At 37.0% G+C, this 26,874-nt stretch overlaps 1 protein-coding gene across 2 annotated transcripts in view; it reads left to right on the top strand.

The window, feature by feature from the left end:
* SPEN (spen family transcriptional repressor) overlaps positions 1–26,874 on the top strand; it is an 88,661-nt gene that overhangs the window by 23,662 nt on the left and 38,125 nt on the right. Inside the window, exons 2-3 of one of the 2 annotated variants that reach the window (XM_043924127.1) lie at positions 1,429–1,749; positions 4,831–5,307. In XM_043924127.1, the coding sequence (XP_043780062.1) occupies positions 1,429–1,749; positions 4,831–5,307 (798 nt within the window). Of the gene's footprint in view, positions 1–1,428; positions 3,001–4,830; positions 5,308–26,874 lie in introns of those variants that run through there. The other variant, XM_043924128.1, reaches the window with a different exon arrangement.

Genomic DNA, 26,874 nt, shown 5'->3' with positions numbered 1-26,874 from the left:
AGGTTTCAGATTTCTCCATATCCTTGCCAATACTTGTTCTGTTCTGTTCTCTTTTCTAATAGCCAAACTAGTGGGTGTGAACTGAGTGGTATTTTATTGTGGTTTTGATTTGTATTTCCCTAATGATTAATGATTTTGAGCATCTTTTTCTGTGCTTGTCTGCCATCTGTATATCTTCTTTGGAGATAGGTCTTGTCCAGAGTTTAGAAAATGAGTTAAAATTTCTTAGATTCTTGATACAGGTCCTTTGTCAGATACATTTGAAGGTTTTTTTTTTTTTTAATGTTTATATTTCTGTTTCTATCATTTTATTCCCCAAATTTAAAAGATCCTTTCATCAATTAATTTACCCCACATAATTTCGTTACATCTAGTTCAGTTGTGTGATGAAACTGGATTTTAGGATTATGTTTCCCTTGTGAGAGGTAACAACTTAAATCATACTGGAGAATATAAATGAAAAGTTCTGCTTTCTGATAATGTCAGCTTCTTCAGGGGAAGTGTAAAATTATGATCTTGGATTGTCAGCATGTAAGAGTGTTATATTTAAAAGTGCTGTGCCTGCTTTTTTAGAATGCCAAATTAAAAAAAACGCCAGATTACAGGGATATATAAAATACAATTAACTCCTAATGAAATTTGTAAAATTTTCTTGAATTTTAAAATTCTAGATAATTATATTTTTTACATGCATGCTTCAGAATATAAATGGTGCCCTACAGTTTTTCTTTTTGTACATAGTAAACATTATTTTTGAAATGAAAATGAGAACATAGAGTCTGTCAAAAGATTTTCTGATGTATTAATTTATATAAACAATTTAGTTATACATGAATTATAAATTTTAACACTTAATCCTCTGGAAAAGAGAATTAAATAGCAAAAAAATTACATTAAAAATTCCGACTGATACTTGCACATGCACAGAATATTTGAATTTATTTTGCCTTCCAGCAAGGAGTGAAATCATCTTATTTTTTCAATAAGATCATTTTCACTTAATGAGTTAAATTAAAATGAAATCTGTAAAATAGCTATTTTCAGCTACAGTTTTTACTTTAATGAAAATCTCAAGACTGGTAAGTTACTTTGATTATCTTAGGTATAATATCCTTTTTTAGGATGTAAAATTCCTAAAAACTTCTGAAAGTCATTCAGCTCAGTGTTCTAGAAAGGTAAAAGTCAGTTTATAGTAAATACTATATTTACAAATGAGAGCAATAAAATAATCTGGTAAAAATGTTTGTAAATATTTGCCTCAAAAAAGAAAAATGTGAGTATACAAGATTTTTAAAATTAACTCGCAACCCATCCCCTATACATGCATAATGTAAGTTGTTTAAATATAAGAAACATTTTAAAAACTATTTTTGGAAAATTATTACTATGCAGCAATAACATTGACTATTTATTTTTTTATTTTTTTAGATATGGCCGCGTGGAAAGTGTCAAAATTCTCCCAAAGAGGGGTTCTGAAGGAGGAGTGGCTGCCTTTGTGGATTTTGTGGACATCAAAAGTGCACAGAAAGCTCACAACTCAGTCAACAAAATGGGAGATAGAGACCTACGCACGGATTATAATGAACCAGGCACCATTCCGAGTGCTGCTCGGGGATTGGATGATACAGTTTCCATAGCATCTCGTAGTAGAGAGGTTTCTGGGTTCAGAGGAGGTGGTGGAGGGCCTGCTTATGGCCCCCCACCATCACTTCATGCACGAGAAGGACGTTATGAGCGGAGACTTGATGGGTAAGTTCCAAGGTTTCTGTAGGCAGGTATTTTGTATTTGATATGGTGAGAAACAGAAACTCGTATTTAGGGGCCCCAGATGGATTTAAAGTTTTGGGCATTCTCAATGTTTCCTATTTTGGGTTGGAAACGGAAGTGATTTCTATCCCAGTGGCTGGTGTCTTATGGAATCGTAGAGGATATTTCCTGCAGCTGGTTGGATATCTACTGCTGAGATATAAAGTGGTGGAAGATTTTGTATGGCAGCATCATTTTTGGAGTTACCTGTCTTCTAGACTTTTATTCCTTCTCTTGGATAATGTTAAGGCTTTCCGTGGATATATCTTCTACCTGATGGAGCTACTTGGCTACACATTTTGTGGTTGTACTATATGGAATATTTCTGGAATATTAGAGCCTACAGATTCTTTTAGAATTTGATATTTGCTTCTCAGTTTTCACTGCACAGTGTATGAACGAATTGGATTGTCACCAAAAACCTAGCAGTCCATATGATTCAACCTCTTGGATTCTACAAACAATACTTTAACCTGGAAATGTGTACTTGGATGAAGAGGAGTGAAGGCAATGCTTGATTTTTCCATTTTGGATCTACACAGTTTCCATGTTGGAATTATACTCTTTGATGGAATGGGGAAAAATTGAGGTGATGGACGTTCCTAAATCCTGGAATATAGCCCTTTTCTAATTGCTGGAATGTATGGGATATCATGTTGTCAAGATTCCATTAGCCCAAGAGAAGAGGATTACTATCCTGTTTCTTAAGCAAGTTGCTGTCCAGTTGAAGGTACTTTAGCTTTGAACACATGGTGATGATCAGTTGTGGATACAGCAATCAAAATGGACTTTGCTGGATGGCTACAAAGGTGAACTATTGGCGAGCAACTGTGCCCTCCTCATTTGGTGGAATCGTAGAGGATATTTCCTCTTCTCTCAGCTGCCTGATTCATACTTAGGGCTGGAGATTTTTGTGAATGTGGATCAATTTATAATTTTCTACTGTCTCAAGAAAGAAGTCTGGGGGTTTGAGAGTTACAGTTTGTCTGGGACTGCTTGCTTCCAGTGGAATTATTTTATCTGGTCATTAAGATTTTTTTTTCCTTGTGGTTCATCTAAATATCATTTGACACCCTTGCCCATTAAGAAGGTGGATTACCCCCAAAAGAGGGGCCAAAATTGGGGAAGTTATGTTCACAATTCTCTCCCTAGATTTAATTGGGATTATAGGTCGTGGTTCCACACTTGGAAAAGGTTGGTATGTCCTGACCTGTGTATATTAGCCCCTCTCCTAACCCAAGTCAAACTTTCTTTTTTTTCCCACTAACTCTAGAATTATTTAGTACTAATAGATGATTCAAAGAATAGCTATTAGATTTCAGCTCTACTAGCTCTTGTGCCTGCCTTCTGTATCTTCCTAATGGATAAGAACTTTGCATATTTATGACATATCAGATATAGCAGTAATTCTCATAGGACTATTACCTATTGCTTCTGTTATATCATTAATAATAGCTCTTACTGATTAATATTTGATAGGGTACTAATTGAATTATTTATGAAATTTTCTCTTTAAGTCTCAGAAAAACCCCTCTTCTTTGTTAGACAGTGAAATATCTATCCAAATTCCAGAAATGTAACAAATAAAAAAGGAGAGTCATGTAATATATTTAAGTAGGAAAGATAATATTGAATTTTTTTGCCATGCCAGTTGCTTTTCATAATAGCAAAAACAAAATACAGCCTAGGAGAAGGTGTGATTGCTACTAAGTGAGATGGTGAAAATGAAGGTTAGTGGAGAGATTTGGAATCTAAGCATGTATTGGAAATACAGTATTAGTTGTAAGATTTTTGCCACATATTCTTCATTGCAGAGATTCTAATTCTTCTGTATCTTTTGTAGTTCCTTAATCACTTTTGATAAAAGATAGACCCAAAGGTAAGGTTGAGAAGAGACTCAACCTCATGTTTGAGATTCAAGTGAACTGGTGTATTATTAACTTTCTTAAGTAGAGAACTGAAGATTTCTTTGTAGGATTGGAATTGGTTTTTGACATTAACATATAGTTGCATGTGTGTAATTGTACATGCAACAGTTTTTGTACTCATAGATTGACAAGTATTCATGCCCTACAGAAAAAATTTTTTATAGTTAAACCATTGCTAAAAACTGAATTTTATAGTTCCCAAAGTTGCCTTATTTCATCAGAGGCAATTTGAGTATAACTAAAACCCTAGGAGAATATATTTCTTTTAACCATTAAGTAATACATTAACAGACTGAATTATGGACTAGGCATTTAAAAATTATTTGTAATTTGATAGCACAAGAAGATAAAATACCATTTTTCTTTAATTAAATTTATCATAGAATAGCATGTGGCAGCCCAATATTTTGATATCCTAAGTGGTTTTTGGTTTGATTTTCTTTTTTAAGATCCTGTTTTTTTAATTAAGTGTGATTGTTTGGGCATAGCAATTTACATAATTTACTAATTTTATAATTACCCAAGAAATTGAAATTAAAATGAAAAAGTTATACTTAAGATTTTTTTCTATACTTCTTTGAAAATGCCCTCCTATTGCTGGACATGGGCATGCATTGCAATGAGGCTTTCATGTCTGTGTAAAAAACATATCATGGAAATTTTGCCTGAAATACAGTTGCAAAGTAAATACAGTTTGGCATATATTTTAATCTGATGAAAGTATAGAAAACTTTCATATTAAAATGAAAGTCTCTTCTTGTTCCATTAAATTTAAAATAAAAAAGGAAATGGCATATGTCTATTTCTGTATATAAGCCAGAAAATCCCTAATAAAAAGAGCAACTGACTTACAGAACACTAGTCATGAAAGCCCAATATTCAGTTACAACAGTAATTGCTTAGCTGTGGAAATAAGTTTTGGAGTCAAGTAAAATGTTAAGCTTGTTAATGTTTGCTTACTAAAGTAGGTTACTGCTGTTTAGAAAATGACCAGTTGCACAAAGAAAATGCTGAAGTGAATGTTTGCATGACTTGCTTTTAGTTTTGCTTTCCCATTTCTGATTGATTAAATATTTTTCCCCCCTCCTAAATGCAGGGCTTCAGATAACAGGGAGCGTGCTTATGAACATAGTGCCTATGGACACCATGAACGGGGGACGGGAGGATTTGATCGGACAAGACATTACGATCAGGATTACTATAGAGATCCTCGAGAGCGGACTTTACAGCATGGGCTCTATTATACTTCTCGGAGTCGAAGTCCAAACCGTTTTGATGCTCATGACCCCCGATACGAACCTAGGGCTCGGGAGCAGTTTACACTGCCCAGTGTGGTTCACAGGGATATCTACAGGGATGACATTACCCGGGAGGTGCGAGGCAGACGGCCCGAGCGGAGCTACCAGCACAGCAGGAGTCGGTCACCTCACTCGTCCCAGTCTAGGAATCAGTCTCCTCAGAGGCTGGCTAGTCAAGCGTCTAGACCCACAAGGTCCCCTAGCGGCAGCGGCTCTAGAAGTAGATCCTCCAGTAGCGATTCAATCAGCAGCAGCAGTAGTACCAGCAGTGACAGGTAGGTTAACAGTCTGTTGTTATCAGAGACCAGGTCTTGAGGAAATTGTTACCAATGTGCTACCATCAGTGGTACTGATTTCTAGTACAGTAATATTTTTGAAAATAATCTTGGATCATGTATATAATGAATGAAGAAACTTTGATTAGCCCTGTGGCCAACGAATTAACTATTTTTCCAAGTACTTGAATCTAAATGATGATTTGCAAATACTGTTTCATCCTTCAGATGCTGAATGTTAAAATTGCCAAAAAGGAAGAAAAGCGGTAACTTCAGTTGTATGAAACAAATCTTGTGCCATACAATGAACTTTTCAAAGTTCTTTAATTTCTTAGTATATACTATTTCTATTATTTGGTTGAAAATTTGTAAAAGCTGTTGGGGTAAAGATGTATTGGTGAAATATATTGTTGATCAGTTTATTATCAATGTATAAATTGATGTGTACATTTTAACTAATTTTAACATCAAGATGGTAATCAATTTATAAACTCAAGTAGGAAAGCTTTCTTTAAAATTCAGGTTGTGTCTTTGCTATTCACTAAGGGTGAGTGGGCTAATTTTGTTAGTTGGGATTTTTTTTTTTTTTACAAAGGAGTTGTATTTCAAAGATGAAAATGATAAATTGAAAATAATCTTAACAAGAAACAGCTTGTAAGTTAGGTTATGGGTTTTGAAGTAATAGGTCAAGGTTAAAAAAAAAAGATCAAGGTAGACAGTATACTATGTTTATAATCTTGGACAAGTTACTAAAACTCTCTAGGCCTCAGCTTTCTCATCTTTCATAAGAACCATGTTTCCTAAAGTTATTTGGAAGGTTAAAATGAAAAAATACTTAAAGTGCTTAGCTTGATACCTATATATGTTTAATACTGCCTTCGATAACTCCTAGCTGTTGTTACTGCTATTACTTGAGATGTTGGTAGTCTTGAGTATTTTTTGTTTCTCATTACTGTTATTATTATACATGTTATTATTCAACATGTTAATCTCAGACATTCTAGTTTTATATTTATGTGGGATGTATTTTAAATTTACGAGACAAATTATTTGACCTAATTAAAATGCCCAGATTATTCTTCCTTTAGTATTGCCTGCTTAGAATTAACTTAAGTAAATGATCATGTAATTGATAAAAGGCTCCTTTTACGCCTCCTGAGCTTGCTGATTCAAAATAATAAATGGAAGCCTTTTATACATCTATCTAGATGTAATTCAAATATTCTGGAAGATGTAGCATATTATAGTGAAGCAAGCAGTTAGTTTAAGTCAGAAGAGTTAGGTTCTGGCTCCAGCTTTGCAGCTTTGACGTGGTTGAGACCCTTAACTTCTTTTGATATCATTTGATGTATTGTTGAGTTAAATGATTGACAATATTCATTTGAATTCTATAAATTGATTATAAAATCTTGTCATGATTCACTTTCTTCTGCATAGAATTGGCTTAAGATACTCAAGTTTTAGTCAAGTTTTAGTCATTTTCCCCAAACCTACCTCAGTAAAGAGATGGCACTGCACTCCACTGAATCAAAACTTTTTGAAAAGTCAACCAGTTGAAGAAGTGTGGAAGTTAGAGGTGAAACACATGGCATTCAGAAGGGTGGCATTGTACTTTGGTGGGAGTTACAGTGGTTTGGGATCTGGCCTTTGGCGTTGTGGGCTCAAAAACTTGAACCCAGAGGTGATCTGATGAATTTTGATGGAGCTAATTGCTGTTTACATAATAAAAAGAAACAGTTGTATGCTTATGAATATTTACATTCAGAAAGATAACTGCCACAAAGACAGGATGAGCTTGGGAAATCTACATGGAGACTAAATTACAACTGTAGAGGATATTTTCTCCTGTCTCAACTGCCTGAATCATACTTAGGGCTGAAGATTTTTATGATTTAGAACTATGAAGGATATGTAGAACTTCAGCAAGAAAATATGAATTTTGGGCTAGACAGGGAACATTGTGAGCAGAAGGAACAACTTGAAGAGATAAAGTAGGTGGAAGAATGTTTTGAGAGCAGCAAATAATTTAGTGTGACTTAACCATGCTAATGTTTTTGGGTTTTATTTTATTTTTTTGGGGTTTTAATTTTTATGCAGAGATGAGCCATTGAAGGATTTTGAGAAGGGAAATAACTTGTTGAGATCTGTGCTTTAGAAAGGCATCTGCTTTAGAATAGGAAAGAGAGATTCCAGTTAGACAATTTCAGTATTCCATAGAAGGAAAACTTGGACACTCAGAGTGCCTAACTTGGGAAAAGTGGACATTGTAATACAACATTCAGATTATATCAATTTATGAAAAACAGAATCAATGTTTTTGAAGACATGATGAGCCTTTTGGTGCCGTTCTGGAAGAACAGGGCAGGTAGGTCTTCCTTTGTGCACACTACAGAGTCAGCTAAGTGTAGTGCCTTTCTCCGAGTACACATTCAAATAGTTGAAATACTTAGCTACAATTCTTAGTAAAGAGGAAGGTGAAACCAAAATTGATGTAATAGTTAAAAGATTGGTCATTATATTGTTACTGAAGCAAGTACAGAGAAATAAAATATTGGGTGTTCACATCCATTGTCTTGGGGTTCACCCCCCCTTTTATCAGATATCCTCCTTTCTTCTATAATTATATTGATTACAAAATGTGTTATTTTTTTAAAGGATTTATTTTATTTTTTGGCTGTGGTGGGTCTTCGTTTCTGCACATAGACTTTCTCTATTTGCGGCGAGTTGGGGCTACTCTTTGTTGGGGTGCACAGACTTCTCATTGCAGGAACTTCTCTTGTTGTGGAGCACAGGCTCTAGGCATGCAGGCTTCAGTAGTTGCAGTGCATGGGTTCAGTAATTACGGCTTACAGGCTTCAGAGTACTGGTTCAGTAGTTGTGATGCAGGGGCTTAGTTGCTCTGAGTAATGTGGAATCTTCCCGGACCAGGGATTGAACCTGTGTCCCTTGCATCATAAGGTGGATTCTTAACCACTGGACCATCAGGGAAAGTGAAAGTGAAAGTCACTCAGTTGTGTCTGACTCTTTGTGACCCCATGGACTGTTGGAATTCTCCAGGCCAGAATACTGGAGTGGGTAGCCTTTCCCTTCTGCAGGGGATCTTCCCAACCCAGGCATTGAACCCAGGTCGCCCCCATTGCAGGCAGATTCTTTGCCAGCTGAGCTACAAGGGAATCCCCTCAAAATGTAATATTTTGAGTGGTTATTGTCAATTCACAATGTTCAATGCCCTTTGGGAGGAAATAAGTTCTTTTTTGTAATCTTTAAAACTTGACTGTGAAATGGTGACATTCCAAGTCCTTTGAAAGTGTTTTAAATCAACAGGTTATAGTAGATAAAATATAGCCTGGTTTTATCTATAAAAGAGGTTTCTATTCTGTCTGTATGACTGACTGGAAAATTAATCATCCTCTGTGCCCCTTAATTGTTAGAGCTTTGGTGAACAGATTCCTAGCAGTGCGTTTCAAATGAGCAAACATGGGATTGATGACAGTCTCATTGTGAAGTTCTTGTAAATGATACACTAACTGTTTCTGCCAAACTATTCACAGTATTTATTTAGCTGCTGAAAAGATGAGGGGCAGGTCGCTTAATGTTACAAACTTCCTGTGTGCAGAGACCTGTGCTACTGGGTGTCTGTTTCTTTCTCTGCATTGGTTATTTAGGGAGGCCCTTTTCTTTTCAAAATAAAATTTAAATACGTAAGTTAAAAACTTTGGGGGTCAGCCTTTTTCTTTTTTATTCCTCTGAATCCTTTTGGTTTGTCCAAAGAAGAATATGTCAAGTAACCTATAGACTTTTATTCTTTCTAATCACAGAAACAGGCATTTAGATGGAAACCCTTAAAACAAATGTAGTAATAAGCACAGATAACTACATATAAATAACTGTTGTTGGTTGTTCAGCTACTCAGTCGTGTCCGACTCTCTGCAACCCCATGGACTGCAGCACGCCAGGGTTCCCTGTCCTTCACCATCTCCTGGAGCTTGCTCAGAGTCATGTCCATTGAATCGGTGATGCCATCCAACCATCTCGTCCTCTGTCATCCCCTTCTTCTCCTGCCTTCAATCTTTGCCAGCATCAGGGTCTCTTCCAGTGAGTCTATTCTTTGCATCAGGTGGCCAGAGCTTCAGCGTCAGTCCTTCCAATGAATTTAGGATTGATTTCCTTTAGGATTGACTGGTTTGATCTCCTTGCTGTCCAAGGGACTCTCAAGAGTCTTCTCCAATACCACAGTTCAAAAGCATCAGTTCTTCAGTGCTCAGCCTTCCTTATAGTCTAAGTCTCACATCCACACACGACCACTGGAGAGACCTCGTGGGTGACATCTCATTGTCTCTTGTCTCTATGGCTTTCAGTAGGCCACGTCATCTTAAATTGTGCTTAGTTTACCAGTTTGAAGAAATCAGAATTTTAGAGCAAGCTTCCTTCTTAAGTAGGTTTTAAGAATTGGAATAGGTTGATTTAAAAACTGTATATAGGCAATTCCCTGGCAGTCTAGTCGTTAGGACTCCGTGCTTTCACTGTTGAGGGCCTGGGTTCATATGTTGAAATATATAAGGAAGAAGGTTGGAGACAGGAAGGGGAAGAAAAAGACACACATACAATGTCACTTTCAGGTCAGAAAACTAGCCTGTCAAAGTCCTTGTGGTGTTTGTTTAAAGTAATAAGAAAAGTCTATATAACTGCAAGCAATCAGCCTTTTCAATTCTGATGCTGTATTAAGATGTGACAGTCTTTATGCCCATCTCTTGTCCAGTATATTGGCTTTGCATTAGAATAATTTACTTTTTATTGAAAGGGAAATGAAACATAATTTTTAAAAAATAAAATTCATTTATTTAATTTTGGCAGTGCTGGGTCTTTGTTGCTGTGCATTGCCTTTCTTTAGTTGTGGTGAGCAGGGACTACTCTCCAGTTGCAGTGCAAGGGCTTATTGCGGTGGCTTCTCTTGTTGCAGATCATGGGCTCTAGGGTATATGGGCTCAGTAGTTGTGGCACATGGGCTTACTTGCCCTATGACATGTGGAATCTTCTCACACCAGGTATAGAACCCTTGTCCCCTGCATTGGCAGGCAGATTCTCAACCACTGGACCACCAGGGAAGTCTGTAAAGTATTTCTTATTGCTGGTATTATTTGTAGAACTTGTATGTGTATTTCTTTTATATGTTTTGAATAAAATATATCAAAAGTTGTCTACAGTTTTATTAATTTTTTCTGTTAGCTTAAGAATATTTTACCTGAATTATAGTTACATAGTAATTATTTAGAATTTTGAACAAATTCTGAATTTTTACAACAGATAAAGGTAAAATGAATGTGACCCTTTTAACTAAAAAAGTGTTAGCATGGCAGTCCCTAAACTGACAAGCTTTTAAAAATACACACACACACACACACATATATATAAAATGTGTGTGACCAATTCTGCTAATAGTGAATGATGTAGATGTTTTAGATTGCAGTTTCTTAGAGGGGGAATTTTATTCACATCCTTTTGTCTGCAATTTCATGAGAAAGTTTTGTAGTTCATTTAGTTTATGAGAGAGAATTTCAAGTTCATGAGGAAAAATTTTCAGAATTGTCCATCTGAAGCTTTGTGGAAAAATATGGATGAGGCTGAAGAGGTACTAGATGTGGTGGCAATGCATGTTTCAAGGTGATAGTGGCAGTGTACTTTCCATTTCTCTTAAAGTATGCTTATTTATAATGTTGATTGGGAGAAGGAATTCTCATGTTATTAATATTACCTGGCTATGTAATTTGCTATGATATGTATTGTATGCTAGAAACTGTCAGATATGGCACTAGTTTTAACAGATACATACATGAAGTAAGAGTTAGTTTCTTAATGTTGTTAAAGGGATTAATAATTAGTGGGGTTTTTTGGTGATGGTTGCAATGCTTAATCATAAAAACACATTTGTCTGAAATTTTATCATCAAAGGTGATCTTATCTATAATTGGGGCTTTCCTGGTGGTTCAGATAATGAATAATAATTTCTGAATTTAGTTGGAGATAAAATTTGTTTTTTTGCACTGTTTGACATGAATCACTTAAATTGAAATGGAATTTTTTTTGTTATTATTCTTTGAGTGTGTAAAGAGAAGATACTTGTGCTCTGAAACCACTGAAACATAAACTGCCTACAATGTAAAAATCAATGATTAGATATCTATTGATTTGGGGGATAAAACCAAGTGAAATGTATGTTTTAGATGTATTCAGAGGAGTTTCAAGGCAGAACAGTAAAGGTTTATTAAAAAGCCTTTAGAAGAAGCCACAGTCAAGGATAATAAATATTCTTAGGATGTTTCTTACTTTGTCTTTTGCCCCTTATTTTTATTTAGAATGAAACTATTTCCACTCTTATTTTAAACTTGAGTAAAACACTGCATTTTAAATATCTGATTTCTGGATTTCACAGACATTCTTGGCCTGTTTTATTGTTTTTGTCCTTCTGTCTCATTTTTAATTTTTTAAGATAGTTGAAATTGAATTTTCAGAAGAGATAATGTCTTTCCAAAAATTAGTATTACGAATAAAATGTATTTGTTATGGTGGACTATTCCAGCTGCTAAATGAAGTTTTTATTTTGAAATTTGCAACTCTTACTTGTGATGGATGGCTTTTTTGAGTATGGTTTTGAGTTTTTTTTAATGATTATTCTTTCCCTGAAATATTGGTATCTTAAATTTTTAAAAATTAATTTTGGGGTGTGTGTGTGTGCTCGCGCTCACACGCGCTCTTCTTCCTTGCTTTGCACAGGCTTTCTCTAGTTGGGGCAGTGGGGACTACTCAGGATCATTATGCGCCGGCTACCCTTGTGGAGTACAGGCTCAAGGCACCGGCATCAATAGTCTAGGTGCAAGGGCTTTAGTTGCTCCCGGCATGTGGAATCGTCCCCCACACCAGGAATCAAACCCATGTGCCCTGAGTTGGCAGGTGGATTCTTAAATCCACTGCACCTCCAGGGAAGTCCTTTAAGTTCTCATAAAAAATTCACCTTGGAAGAAGGAGAACTAACATGCCTGCTGTTGTTTATTTGCAGTCCTGGAGAAAACTGATCCAAAATAACATTGTTTTGCCTCATTTTGAGTGGGGCTGCTTTAAGTACTGTTAATTTACAGAGGAATAAGCATTTGCTCATTCCCTCTGTAAGGCAGTTTTGGGGTTGTTAGCATGAAGGCATACATGTTCAGCGGTGTGTGCTTGAAGAGCTGCTGTTCTTCAGTCGCCCAGTCGTGTCCTACTCTCTGTGACCCCATGGACTGCAGCATACCAGGCTTCCCTGTCCTGCACCATCTCCCGGAGCTTGCTCAAAGTCATATCCATTGAGTCGGTGATGCCATCCAACCATCTCATCCTGTCGTCCCCTCCTCCTCCTGCCTTTAATTCTTCCCAGCAGATGAGTACCCCCATCTAATTAATTAATTTTATTGGTAGTGTTTTTTACATTCCCATCAGTGGCAGTCATACTGAAGAGCCCGTATTCTGGTAACATTCCTTTCCAGTTTATTGGGCAGTAAGCTACACACTTCTGTCTTTTGGGATCACCTTAGCCAGCCAAGCCTTTTTTTGTATGCTGAATATGGAAGATGGAAGTGTTCGCTTTCTAATTGCTCTGGTGGGCTTAACTTCCATTATGGAGATTTATAAATAGGTCTAGTCCCTTTTTTTAAATTAAGTACAGCATTTCAGTAAGGCTTTTGAGAGGTGTAGGTAGGTGTTGCCAGCGTTAGCGTTCCGTGCGGAATAGGCAGTCGGTGTTGGAAACCAGTGCTAAGCTGACCCATTTTGACTGTATTAGGAGCCTTGCTTTCATTAGAAGCCTCTGCTGCTAGGGAAAAGAGAACGAACGAGGTAGACTTAGAGCTGGGCGTAAATGAGGAGAGTTCATTGTGTGCCGCCTGGGCAGCCAGTGCCTCTGAATATCATGGGGAGAGCTAGGAACTGCTTGTTTGTGACTCAAACCAGCCTAAACTGGAATTATCCAGTTTGAGTTGGCGGCTTGCCATCTCCCAGAGGCTTCCTTATTTTGCCAGTTTTTGCCCGGCCCTCAGCGCAGGGGGCGGGGCCTGCGCGTGGGGGCTGGCCAGATTTGGGGAGGAGCGCCTGGGAAGTGGCTGCAGGTCAATCCCGGTGTGTTGCTAAGGAGGCAGCCTTTCAAAAAATCCAGGAGCCTAAGAATAGAAGCTGGTGTGAACGCCACTCTTCAGTGCATCTTTCCATTATTACTCTCTTGTTTTAACTGTAACTTTCTATCTTCTGCCCCTCAGAAACTAAGGCTGGAAAAATAACTTCTGCTGTACCCGTGCTTGGGTATTTCACAGCATATTCTGTGTTTGGTTGATACGGAATTTCTTATCCCCCAATTAATTAATCATCAGAGTTCCCCAGGAACTTGCTTTTAGTTGTTAGTCTGTTTGCAGGGAAGAACTCTCTGCCTTGCCCCTTTTCTTTCTTTTCACCGAGGTGCTGGGATTTATTTTGGCTTGTTAGGTGGAAGGAATGAAAAATAGTTTTGGGGGATAAACTTGTGACTTGGTATCTTGTGAGTTTTAATTTAACTTTGATGTAAATTTTTAAATGTTGCTTTAAAAATTAACAAAAAGTAATTTAAAATCCTAAACAAACTTTAAACTTAAAAATACTGTGCCAGATTGTATTTGATTTAGAAGCAGAGTCAAAACAAAAATGCTTAAATCACAGATTTTTAGTGTCATGACTGCTTTGTGCATAGCCTCTTTCACAACTTTCCTTTTTGACAAATAAAGGAGTTAAATATGGCCTAATTCCTTGTCAGAGAACACTGAGAAGTCACTAAAATATTAAAGCCACAAATAAAGGAGTGCATTTATTTTTGTCTTTAGAAGTGCCAGAGCTATATGTAAGTGCCTATAAATTTGTTTATGTTTTAAACTTTTGGAATGAGATTGAAACCTGTGTTAGTCTTTTTTTACTTACGGTAGAAGTTTACTTAGAGCGGTTTTGGAGACCTTGTTATTCTCGTTTATCTTTTGTGACTTGTTCTCACTTGAAGGCTTCCTATGGCCTTTCTCAGAAGTCATGGTATAATTTTACCCTGCCCTGAACAAAGGGATCATCCATGCACAGAACTAAAGGAAAATGTGCTATTCCCCTTTTAAAATAAACAGTAGCATTTTCTGAAGCTTAGAATTAGCCAAGATTTCGTTGCCTGCCTCCTCTCCCTAGTTTTTTTTTTTTTTTTTTAATCTGTTTCTTCGAGTACAAACAGTGTTTACCCTTATCTGTAAAGGATAGTTTTGTGATTTCCTCTTGTGAGAAAATGGAAAGAGCACCCTTTGATAATTTATTTACTTAAATTATTAGTCATTTGTTACACGAAATACTATTAGGGTTTCCTGCTGCTACAAATTGTATAAGGTCACTTCTGTGGGACATTTTCCTACGTCCGCTTTGTAGGATAAAGGAACTTCTCTTTCCAGGTATACAAGATAATAAGTGAAATATATTTGAAAATTAACTTTGCAAAACAGAGTTGGTTTTCCTAAGAATCTGAGGCATACTCTTTTTTTTTTTTTTTTTTGAGGCATACTCTTAAAAAAAACTTCTCTTGAGGGAACACATGCCTGATGATTTGAGGTGGATCTGATATAATACTAATAGAAATAAAGTGCACAATAAATGTAAAAAAATAATAAAATGTTTTTGGTTGGAAAAAAGAAAACTTCTCTTAGTGTAGAATGAATTAAAAATATATTCAAATATATGGTGATAATAAGTATTCTTTTTTTTTTTTTGAATCAGATTGGAAAATATGTAATTCAAGTAAAATAAGATTGGACTTTTTAAAAATCTTTTATTTATTTTTTAAAAATTTTATTTATTTTTGGCTGCCCCGGGTCTTTGTTGTTGTGTACTGGCTTCCTCTAGTTGTGGTACACAGACTTCTCATGACGGTGGCTTCTCTTGTTGCGGAGCATGGGCTCTAGGGTGTGCAGGCTGCAGTTGTGGTGCACGGGCTTGGTGTCTCCACAGCACGTGAAGTCAAGTCTTAGTTCCTGGACCAGGGATCAAACTTGAATTCCGTATATTGGCAGGCAGATTCCCAACCACTAGACCACCAGGGAAGTCCAGGGGACATTTTAGAATTTAACTTGGTTTATTAATAACCTTATGAGTTTTTCTTAATGCCATTAAATTAGGGGGAAAAATTGTTTTAAACTTGTGTGAATTGTTGGTACAATCCCAGATAAAGGATGGTGGTTTGCTGTTGTTTTTTTTTAACTTATCAACAAAGATAGATTTTAAATTTTAAAGTGATAGGTACCCAAGAACTAAGTTCTACTTTGTCTATTTATTCCTCTGTACTCTTGAAGTGGAAATGTATGTTTTTAGGGATCAGTCTGCTCACTTACTAGAGTTGTCTGGAATTAAAATGAGAACTTACACGACTTTAACAAAATAACACTTTTCCGTTAGTTTTTCTTAATGATTTTTGTGTATACTGTAACAATTATTAATTTATTTTAGAAAATGTTTATTTCTGTACTTATGACTGTGCTAGGCCTTCATTACTGTTCTCGGGCTTTCTATGGTTGTGGTGAGCTGGGGCTACTCTCTAGTTGCAGCGGCTTCTCTTGTTGCACAGCATGGACTCTAGGGCTCGCATCTTCAGTAGTTGCTGCCTGAGGGCTCCAGAGCGTGGTGGGCTCAGTAGTTGTGCACATGGGCTTGCTTGGCCCTGCAGCATGTGGAATCTTCCTGGACTAAGGATTGAACCCCGTGTCCCCTGCTTTAGCAGACAGATTCCTAACCATTGGACCATCAGTAACAATTATTTTAAAATGTGCTAAGCCCCTGAAGTGTTACCTCTCACAAATGGCGTTTCTTTTAAGTACTGTAATGGCTTTAACGTGTTCTTGTTCAGTCGCTCAGTCATGTCCGACTCTTTGCGGCCCCATGGACTGCAGCACGCCAGGCTTCCCTGCCCTTCAGCATCTCCCAGTGCTTGCTCAAACTCATGTCCATTGAGTCGGTGATGCCATCCAACCATCTCGTCCTCTGTTGTCCCTTCTCCTGCCTTCAGTCTCTCCCAGAATCAGGGTCTTTTCTAAGGCTTTAATATGGCCTCTTGTTTAAGGATGATGTGCTTGTTTATTGGGGAGCGTTCTGGTTCTAGAACTCAGTTGTGCATTATTGTATCCGCTAGCCACATGTGGCTATTGAGCACTTGAAATTTGGCTAGTCTGTGCATCAGTACTGATCCACACTGTAACACGGATGAACCTAGAAAAAAATGCCCAGTGACAGACGATGGTAGGAAAGACCACATATTATATGATTCTCTTTATGTAAAATGTCCAGAATAGGTAATTACAGAGACAGGAAGTAGATTAGTAGATTAATGGTTATCTTGGGCTGAGGATGGAAGATAATGGGGTGTGCTGCTAATAGGTATGCATTTTTTTCCTTGAACAATGTAGATGTACCAAAGTTACATTATGGTGATGATTACATAATTGTATAAATATACTAGAAACTATTAATTGTATACTTTTAAATGGGTCAGTTTTACGGTATGAAGTTATATCTCAGTAGAACTATTTTTAAAAAACACAAAATTTTGAAGATACAGCAAAACAAAGTTACTAGTTTTTATGTTGACTGCATGTTGAAATGACATTTTGAGTATATTACATTAAATAAAATACATTATTAAATTTCACCTGTTCTTTTTAAGGTGTGGCTACTTTAAATTACATTTTTGTCTTCTATTAAATTTCTGTTGGACAGCACAGTTGTAGAAATTAACTCTATCAAGATGGAATGTCATGGAGTAATTTGTGCATCTATATTTAGTTCTTTTCATTTTTTTTAGAGAATAGCACCCAGTATTTTTATTAATTCTCATGACCCTTCTATTCTTTTGAAATTACTGATTAATGAAAAAAGCTCTTGGGACTTTTCATAAAGTCCCAAGACTTAAAATATAGTTTTTGCTGAGTCTGTCTTTTTCAAATTTAGGATTGATCAGCCTAAAATATTAAAATGCATGTTGATTTCCAAGGTGGCCAAGGGAATGTCTCAGTTGTTGAAAACCTTTAATTTGTAAATCTCCGATAAATTAATCTTCCAAGAAGAAAATTAAGTCATCTTAACTGTGTGATATTTTTTAATTAAAAGAAAAAAAAACCTCAACCTCTTAATCTGAAGGTAATTTTTAAATGATGGCTAATACTTTTGATAAAGGTTTAAAGTGTGTTTAAAATACATGGAATTCTGGTGTTGGAATTAGAATAAGACACACATTTAATAAATACTTGTCTTGTTTCTAGATGCGATTTATGTAACCAAAACTGGGGAATTCTGTGATTCTTTGAGAGTTATTTTTGATCCTGGGGAGGGGCACACTCCTCTCCTGAATGTGCTGTGTCATGATAGTTGGATCCATTTGGAGTGCCGCTTTGTGTTTGTTTCCATTGGAAGAAATCGCAGAGTTGTTGTTTAAGAGGAAGGACTTGAGGCTGGAGTTTTTTAGTGAGTAATTTGAAGTCATTTATAAATAAACACATGCATCAAACAGTGCATGGCTTTAGGCTTCCTAGTGGGGAGTTAGCTGCCCTGGTAACCTCTTGAGTATGGAGCTGCCTTAATAAAGAGTTTAGAAGTGGAAAATAGCAAGCCTCTTCTTAAAAATCTGGATAGGAAAGAGATGCAATTGGCTCCAAAGTTAAATTGGAGAAAGGCAAAACCCAAAGTTCAAAGTTTACTTGTGGGTTTGGTAAGACTACAGCATTTGTACATAACCATTTGGGAATTTAAAAACAACAACAACAAAATGGTTTAGCTTGATCTGTATGCTTTCTTGGTTTATGCCTTTTAAACCATTTAGTTGTTCATACAAGAAATAGATCTAGTTTTTATACTGTGTGTGGTTGAGGAAATAAATCCCACTGTAACAATTAGCAGTTTAGATTTCTTCTCAGTGTGTCCCTTGAAGGATACATCCATCCCATGGATGTTCTAAGGGCTTTGCTGCCTTAGAGAACTATGTCTTGTTCCTTAGGCAGATGTGTTCTATCTGCTTGTCACTTCTAGAATGCCTTCATGTTTGATGCTCTTTGCTTTGAGTTACCTGAGTATCAGGTTTTGTGAGGCTTAAGGTTCTGCGAGTCTTAAGGTTTGGTGAGTCTTACATTGCCAAAAATGTAATGACACTGCAGGCTGAGGCTTTTTGGAATTTAAGCTAAAGGTACTTTTGACCCTAGAGGAAAGGCTATAGTGAGAATTTATACATAAGTAATTGCCCACTTTATCCGCTACAGTTTTTTTTTCCACTATGAATTTTGTGCTTAGCAGAATCTATCCAGGCAGAATCTGATCACATACCTGCCCTGCCCCCAAATCTGTTAAAAAAATAATAATAATAAGCTGCACTTTGTGACTAGTTTTCTGCTAACCCATCATCTTAAAATTAACTTGGAAGTTTTTTAGAGCCCCATGAAGCCCATCAGCAAATATGCGACGCAATTCTTAGTAATAGATTTATAAGAGCTTAGCCACTTTCTGATTTTTTTCCAATAGCCAATTTTTGCTATTGTTAGTAGAACACTAAGATTTGAAACCACCAAACTATAGTTTCTTAAAAACACTTATTCAGTATTTATTTATTTGGCTGTATTGGGTCTTAGTTGTGGCATGAGGGATCCTGTTGTTGTTGTTGTTGTGGCACATGGACTCTCTAGTTGTGGTGTGAGGGCTTAGTTGCTCTCAGGCATGTGGGATCTTAGTTCCCCAACCAGAGATTGAACCTGTGTCTTCTGGATTGCAAAATGGATTCTTAATCACTAGACTGCCAGGAAGGTCCTCCAAATATGTTTTTAATGCCTAAACTTGTAAGCCTTCAATTTTTAAAAAATTGTGGTAAAATATATATAGCATAAAATTACCATTTTAACTATTTTCAAGTGTACAGTTCAGAGGCATTGAGTATATTTACTTTGTTGTACAACTATCACCACTGGTCATCTCCAGAACTTTTTCATCTTCCCAAACTGGAACTCTGTAACCATTAGACAATAATGGTTTCTCTACCCTAGTCCTATTCTTCTCTCCCCTAGTCCCTGGTAACCACCATTCTACTTTTTGTCTCTATGAATCTGACTATTCTAGGTAACTCATAAAAATGGAATAATACAATATTTGTCCTTTTGTGTCTGGCTTATTTCACTGAGTATGATGTTTTAGAGATTCATCCATGTTGTAGCAAATGTCAGAATTGTCTTCCTTTTTAAGACTGAATAATATTCCTGTAGGCTTTTGGGGAAGTAGCCCTTACTTATCTAGCTGTCATTCTATAGATTAACTACTTCCATATTCCTCGTATTTAATTCTACTAAAAAATAGTATCAGTAATAATCTTAAAAACATTAACCTGCAGCTATAGTTGCACCCAGAAGTTACTTGTACTTAATTTTTTTGTGACCAAGCTACACATACGCTACACATAGCATATTTAAGCTCAATTTTAAATAGTATTAAAAAAATAAAGTAGTATTTTCCACCAAAATAAGGTGCTCTTTAAAAAATTGTCCTTAGTAATTTTGTTCTTTCCTTCATTTATGTAAACTGTTGGACTTTAGAATAGGAACATAAATAAAATCAATTATTTTAATTACCGCATTTGAATTTACCACTACGTTAGTGACCATGAACTCGACACGTGTTTAGTCTTATCTATGTATAAAGCAGAGAAAGTACCTAAGGTTTAGGCATGCTTGATATTTACATAGGTAAAGGCTAGGTGGAAACTAGAACCCAGAAAAGTTAATTTTTGAAGTGTAGATTTTCTATTACACTTAGAAATCCTTAGAAAATAATTTATTTTTTATATTAGAAACTGATTGCAGTGTAAAGAAAAATTATTGCTGGTGGATTATGGCTCTCTTTCTGCTTCTAGCTGTGTCTGTTGAGGTAAAGGTTACACATAGGCATCGCGCACACGTGCACACACACCCCCACACCCCCGACTCAGCCAGCAAGCAACACAGTCAGACCTGGAGATTACTATACTAAGTGAAGTAAGTCAGAAAGAGAAAGACAGTCTCTTTTATCACTTATGTATAGAATCTAAGAAGATGATATAAGTGAATTTATTTACAAAACAGAAATAGACTCAAAGACATAGAGAACAAACATGGCTACCAAAGGGGTGAGGGATAAATTAAGAGTTTGGGATTAACAAATAAATACTAGTGTATATAAAATAGATAAACAGGACCTCTACTGTATAGCACACGGAACTGTATTCAATATCTTGTAATAACCTACGGGGAAGAAGAATCTGAAAAAGAGAATATAAATATATAAATAACTGAATTATTTTGCTGTACACCTAAAACTAGCAAACATTGTAAATCAATTATACTTCAATTAGGAAAAAACAGATAAATGTTGAAAGAAAAGGAAACAAAACTTCTGTTATCAGTTTCACTATTTCAGTTAATCATCATATTTTTAAAATCAGATCTTTTCCCATTAGAAGTCTTTGTGGTTTCTAATGATAGAAGAAATATGTGGACCAAAACAAAATTGACATTAAAATATTGCTTCCATAATTTTAAAATGCATTTTCACTCTTTAATATATAAATACAGTTTTTCTCAATAAGTATCCTGAATACCAAGAATTTAAGCTAACTTTTCATTAACTTTTGGTCTAAAGAGTTTAATTTATAATATATACAGTGAAGACCTAAAATGCTTTCTCCATTTCTTTCCAGATAGTTGTGGAATTGCCAGTTAGAGCTGACTCATTTCTCTGAAATTATTTCTGGGGAACCTTTACCTTGATAAGCCAGGTTGTGAGACCTCTTGATTCAGCAGAGCCTTATTAGCAAAACCTAGCCCATAGCTTGTTACATTGACTGATTTGGAATCTCTCCATTTTTTCTAAGGTACAAAGAGAAGTACAGTTCATTTTGTATTTTACTTCTTAGGTTTTGTGTGTATGTGTTCAGTTCAGTCGCTCAGTGTCTGATTCTTTGCCACCCCATGGACTGCAGCACGCCAGGCTTTCCTGTCCATCACCAACTCCTGGAGCTTGCTCAAATTCATGTCCATCGAGTTGGTGATGCCATCCAACCATATCATCCTCTGTCCCCTTCTCCTGCCTTCAGTCTTGACCAGCATCAGGGTCTTTTCCAATGAGTCAGCTCTTTGCATCAGGTGGTCAAAGTATTGGAGCTTCAGCATCAGTCCTTCCAATGAATATTCATATTCAGGACTGATTTCCTTTAGGATTAACTGATTTGATCTTCTTGCAGTCCAAGGGACTCTCAAGAGTCTTCTCCAGCACCACAGTTCAAAGCATCAATTCTTCAGCGCTCAGCTTTCTTTATGGTCCAGCTCTCACATCCATACATTACTGGAAAAACCATAGCTTTGACTGGACGCACCTTTGTCAGCAAAGTAATGTTTCTAGCAAATGTCTTTTAATTTCATGACTGCAGTCACCATCTGCAGTGATTTTGGAGCCCCCAAAAATAAAGTCTCTCACTGTTTCCATTGTTTCCACATCTGTTTGCCATGAAGTGATGGGACCCGATGCCATGATCTTCATTTTTTGAATGTTGAGTTTTAAGCCAACTTTTTCACTCTCCCTTTTCACCTTCATCAAGAGGCTCTTTAGTTCCTCTTCACTTTTCTGCCATAAGGATGGTGTTATCTGCATATCTGAGGTTACTGATATTTCTTCTGGCAATCTTGATTCCAGCTTGTGCTTCATCTAACCCAGCATTTCGCATGATATACTCTGCATATAAGTTAAATAAGCAGGGTGACAATATACACCCTTGATGTGCTCCTTTCCCAATTCTGAACCAGTCCCTTGTTCCTTGTCTGGTTCTAACTTGCTTCTTGACCTGCATACAGATTTCTTAGGAGGCAGGTAAGGTAGTCAGTGTGTGTGTATAGATAACATGAAATTTGCCATTTTAACCATTAAGTATACACTTTAGTGGCATTAGTACATTACCTTGTTGTACAGCAATCACTGCTATTCACCTCCAGAACCCTTTCATCTTTCCGTTAAACAGGAACTCTTCATTCTCTTCTTCCCCAGCGCCAGGCAGTGCCATCATTCCTTCTGTGTTTATAAATTTGACTGCTCTAGTTACTTCATAAAAATTGAGTCATACAATATTCACCCTTTGGTGAATGGCTTATATCATTTAGCATAATATCCTCAGAGTTCATCCAAGTTTTAGCATATGCCTGAATTTTCTTCCCTTTTAAGGCTCGATAAAATTCCATTGTATATCGATACCACATTTTGTTTATACAGTCGTCTGTCTCTGTACCCTTGGGTTACTTCTACTTTTTGGCTATTAAACATGCTATTGAATGTGGGTGAACAAATATCTGTTTGAGCCCCTGCTTTCAGTTCTTTTGGTTATATACCCAGAAGTGGAATTGCTGAATGATTGTGGCAACTGTAATTTTTTAAGGAACTACCATACTATTTTCCACAGTGTCTATACCATTTACTTTTCCACCAACAATGCACAGGAGTTCCGGTTTCTTTCCATCCCAGCCAACATAGTTATATTCTATTTTTTTTATAATAGCCATCCTAATGAGTATGATGGAGAAGGAAATGGCAACCCACTCCAGTATTATTGCCTAGAGAATCCTGTGGACAGAGGAGCCTGGTGGGCTGCTGTCCATAGGGTCGCACAGAGTCGGATACGACTGAAGCGACTTTTCATGCATGCATGCGTTGGAGAAGGATATGGCAACCCACTCCAGTATTCTTGCCTGGAGAATCCCAGGGACAGAGGAGCCTGGTGGGCTGCCATTTATGGGGTCGTAGAGAGTCGGACACGACTGAAGAGACTTAGCAGCAGCAGCAGCAATGAGTATGAAATGATATCTTGTTTTGATTTTAATTTCTCTGAAAGTCATGTTTAGCATGTTTTCATGTGTGCCTTGGCCATTTGTATCTTCCTTGGAGAAATGTCTGTTCAAGTTTAAAGATACTCATTTTTGCATCTGATGGCTTGTTTTTTTTTTTGCTGTTGAGTTACATTGTCATTCTTAAAGGCAATTTTTAAAATGTCTTAAAGTTATAAGGCAAAATAACCCCTTAAGCTCTTTATGGAGAATGTAAGTTTTATTCATTTCTCTGACCATGGTACTTTGGTGAGAAAAATATCTGGTTGTGATACTGAACTATCATCTTAAATCTCTAAGTTGAGGGTAAAGAAAGCTATTGAGTTGAGGAACAATGTTAACATGAATTGTAGTAGTTACCATTGCTGTGAACCTGATAGAGTAGGAGGAGCTGTACTGTATATTTCACCCATTTGTTTCACCATTTATTCAAAGATTATAAAACAGTTTCGTCTGCAAGTACTTTGATCCTGCTATTGACATGGCAAAGCACATATTATAAAAAGCTGTGTGTGGTTTCCCTTTTTATCATGTTTTCCAAAATCAAATGACATCAGAACATTTTTGATCCTAGCTTCCTCTCAGTCTAATCTATAAAAGTTGACCTTTTTTTTTTTTTTTTCTGTAAGTTTTGGAATTATTCAGAGGTCTTTATGAAGTGATAAATACAAATTTTAAAATATTTATTTATTCATTTATTTGGCTGCATCATCTTAGTTGCAGCACATGAGATCTTCATTGAGTTGCACAAACTCTCTACTTGCGGCTCTCAGCTCAGTAGTTGCAGCTCCTGGGCTCCTGAGTACCAGGACTTCAATAATTGTGGCACTTGGGCTCTCTAGTTATGGCATGTAGGTTTTGGAGTGCGTGGATATACACGTGTCCTATGGACACAACTACAGCTCAGTAGTGGCACAGGGGCTTTTGTTGCTTTGTGGCACTTGGGATCTTCCCGGACCTGAGATTGAACCTGCATCTCCTGCATTGCAAGGCAGATTCTTAAGCACCAGACCACCAGAGAAGTCCCTGAAGTGATATATTAGTAATAAGGAAGAGTAGTGACTTTAAGGATCCCACATTTGAATTGCAGCTTAAAATTAGCACGTTGGATTTGCAAAAGACCAGAAAGCAGTCAAAGAAATAATGTAGGCGGGTTATCTCAACCTTCAGTTCAGTTCAGTTCAGTCGCTCAGTCGTGTCCAACACTTTGTGACCCCATGAATTGCAGCACGCCAGGCCTCACTGTCCATCACCAACTCCCAGAGTTTACTCAAACTCATGTCCATTGAGTTGGTGATGCCATCTAGCCATCTTATCTCAACCTTGGTACTATTCATATTTGAGGCCAGGTAATTCTTTGTTGTGGGGACTGTCTTGTGCATTGTAGGATGTTAGTAGCAGCCCTGGCCTCTGCTTACTAAGTGGCAGTAAGCTTCACCCCTACCCACAGTTGTGACAACCAGAAATGTCCCTTGGGGGACAGAATTGTCCCAGCCGAGAGCCACTGATGTAAGTCTTCACAGTTACAAGATTTTTGAATGAAATAGAATAATGCATCCAAAGACTCTAGACTTTGTTAGATATTTAAAGCGTTGTGTTATGTGTTGTAGTTGTGCTTTTTCTTTCATCCCAGAAAATGTCTGTTTAAAAAATCTTCTAGAAAGTTGTAGATGACAGGATCCATGATGTGTTTTTGTTTTTACAGTTACCAGTGATTTTTCAGTCAGGTTAATAATATGTGTCAAAGTCCTAGAATCTTGGTTAGAACAGCCATTGTTTTCCTTGAATAACTAATGAAACATGAAAGAAGAAAGACATACTTTGCAGTTTCCAACAGTCATATTTTATCAGAAATTTTCGTTTCACTCTTAGATACTGAATGTAGGTAATTACCTTCATTTTATTGAGCTTGGTGTACTTTCCTAGGCATCAATTTCAGTTGCTTGTGTAATTCAAGTCAATAATATCTTGGAGGCACACACTCCATTATACATTGGGCACCATGGCTAGATTCTGTTTACAAGGATGAATCCAGTCTTGGACTTTTAAGAGTCCAGTAAATGAGTGGTTATAATACAGAGTAAAGAGGTTTGAGACAGACATTGTAGTAAAAGAGGTTTAGAAATACACAACTAAGAAACTAATGATATGACAAAACCCACTGAAATGTTGTGAAGTAATTAGCCTCCAACTAATAAAAAATTTAAAAAAAAAAAGAAAAAAAAAAAAAAAAAGAAACTAATGAATGCTTATGGGGTGGGGTGCAGTTGTCAAGAACAGCTGCAGAGCAGGAGGTTAACTTTGGATCTCACTAATCCTTGAAGGCAAATCAGGGAAGTACAGAAAGGTGTCTTCAGTAGGAACAGGTATGGACAAGAGCGCTCATATTGCTATGTGCTAGGCAGAGTGCTAAGTAGTTTGTCATCACTAACTCATTAAATCCTCACCACAGCCTCTCATACGTGGTATTATGACCATTTACATGCAAGAAAATGAAAGATTAGAGAGGAAGTAATTTAACTAAGGACTTTCATCTGATAAGAAAAAAGGGAGGCACCCGTGATTAGAACCTGGTATACTTGTTTGTTTGTTTTGGCTGCACTGTGAGGCGTGTGGGGTCTTAGTTCCCCACCAGGGACAGAACCTGTGAAATCGCAGAGTCCTAACCACTGGACCAGCAGGGAAGTCCCTAAACTGGTTTACTATTATGTGGATAGATCATTGTTATTTAATCACTTAGTTGTATCTGACTCTTTTGTGGCCCTGTGGACTGCAGCCCACCAGGCTCCTCTGTCCATGGGATAGATCCCTAGTGGGTGGGATAAAGTGTGGCCAGAGAGTGAGAGTGAGCAACCAGGCAGTTAGTTTGGGGCCAGGTTGTCAAGGGTCTTCTCTCCTGTGTGGGACAGTATGGAGGTGTCAGAGCCGGAAGATTTGCAGGGAGGTGGAGAGTCACAGAATCCTAGAGTTAGCAGGACCTTTGAAGGTCTCATAACCCATTAGGGAAATTAAAGTTTAGAAAGACAAAATGAGGTACCTTGCCAGACTGAACAGTTGAGTATTTCCTTCCTGATTTTCTTGTAAAACCAAAAAACCTGGAGAAGGAAATGGCAACCCACTGCAGTATTCTTGCCTGGAGAATCCCATGGACTGAGGAGCCTGGCAGGCTACAGTCCCATGGGGTCGCAAGAGTGGGAAGCTGCTGTATTAACACAGGGAGCTCAGCCCAGTGCTCTGTGACAACATAGAAGGGGTTGGGGCGGTGGGCTGAGAGGGCAGTTCCAGAGATGGGGGAGTATATGTATACTTATGGCTGATTGATGCACGACAAACCAACACAATATCATAAAGCATTTATCCTCCAATTAAAAAAAAATTTTTTTCTTTGTTTAAAAAAAACAAAACAAAACAAACCACAGACTTAATCCAGCAATTCAGGTTGTATCAGAAGTGGTGGCGTGTAAAATGGAATTAGGATCACATCAGAAGCTAGTGGGGTTTTTGTTTCTAGTCTTGTTTAAACCTTCTGGTGGGCTCAGGACCCTTTTATATTTTTAAATTACTGAGCTTTTGTTTATTTTGTACTGTCTCTTGACATTTTGCCATATTCGAAATTTAAACTTTA

The sequence above is a fragment of the Cervus elaphus genome, chromosome 14, assembly GCF_910594005.1.
Source record: "Cervus elaphus chromosome 14, mCerEla1.1, whole genome shotgun sequence".
Classification (NCBI taxonomy): Eukaryota; Metazoa; Chordata; class Mammalia; order Artiodactyla; family Cervidae; genus Cervus; species Cervus elaphus.
The sequence above is the reverse complement of the archived record's forward strand: the minus strand, read 5'-3'. Positions and strand labels throughout refer to the sequence as shown.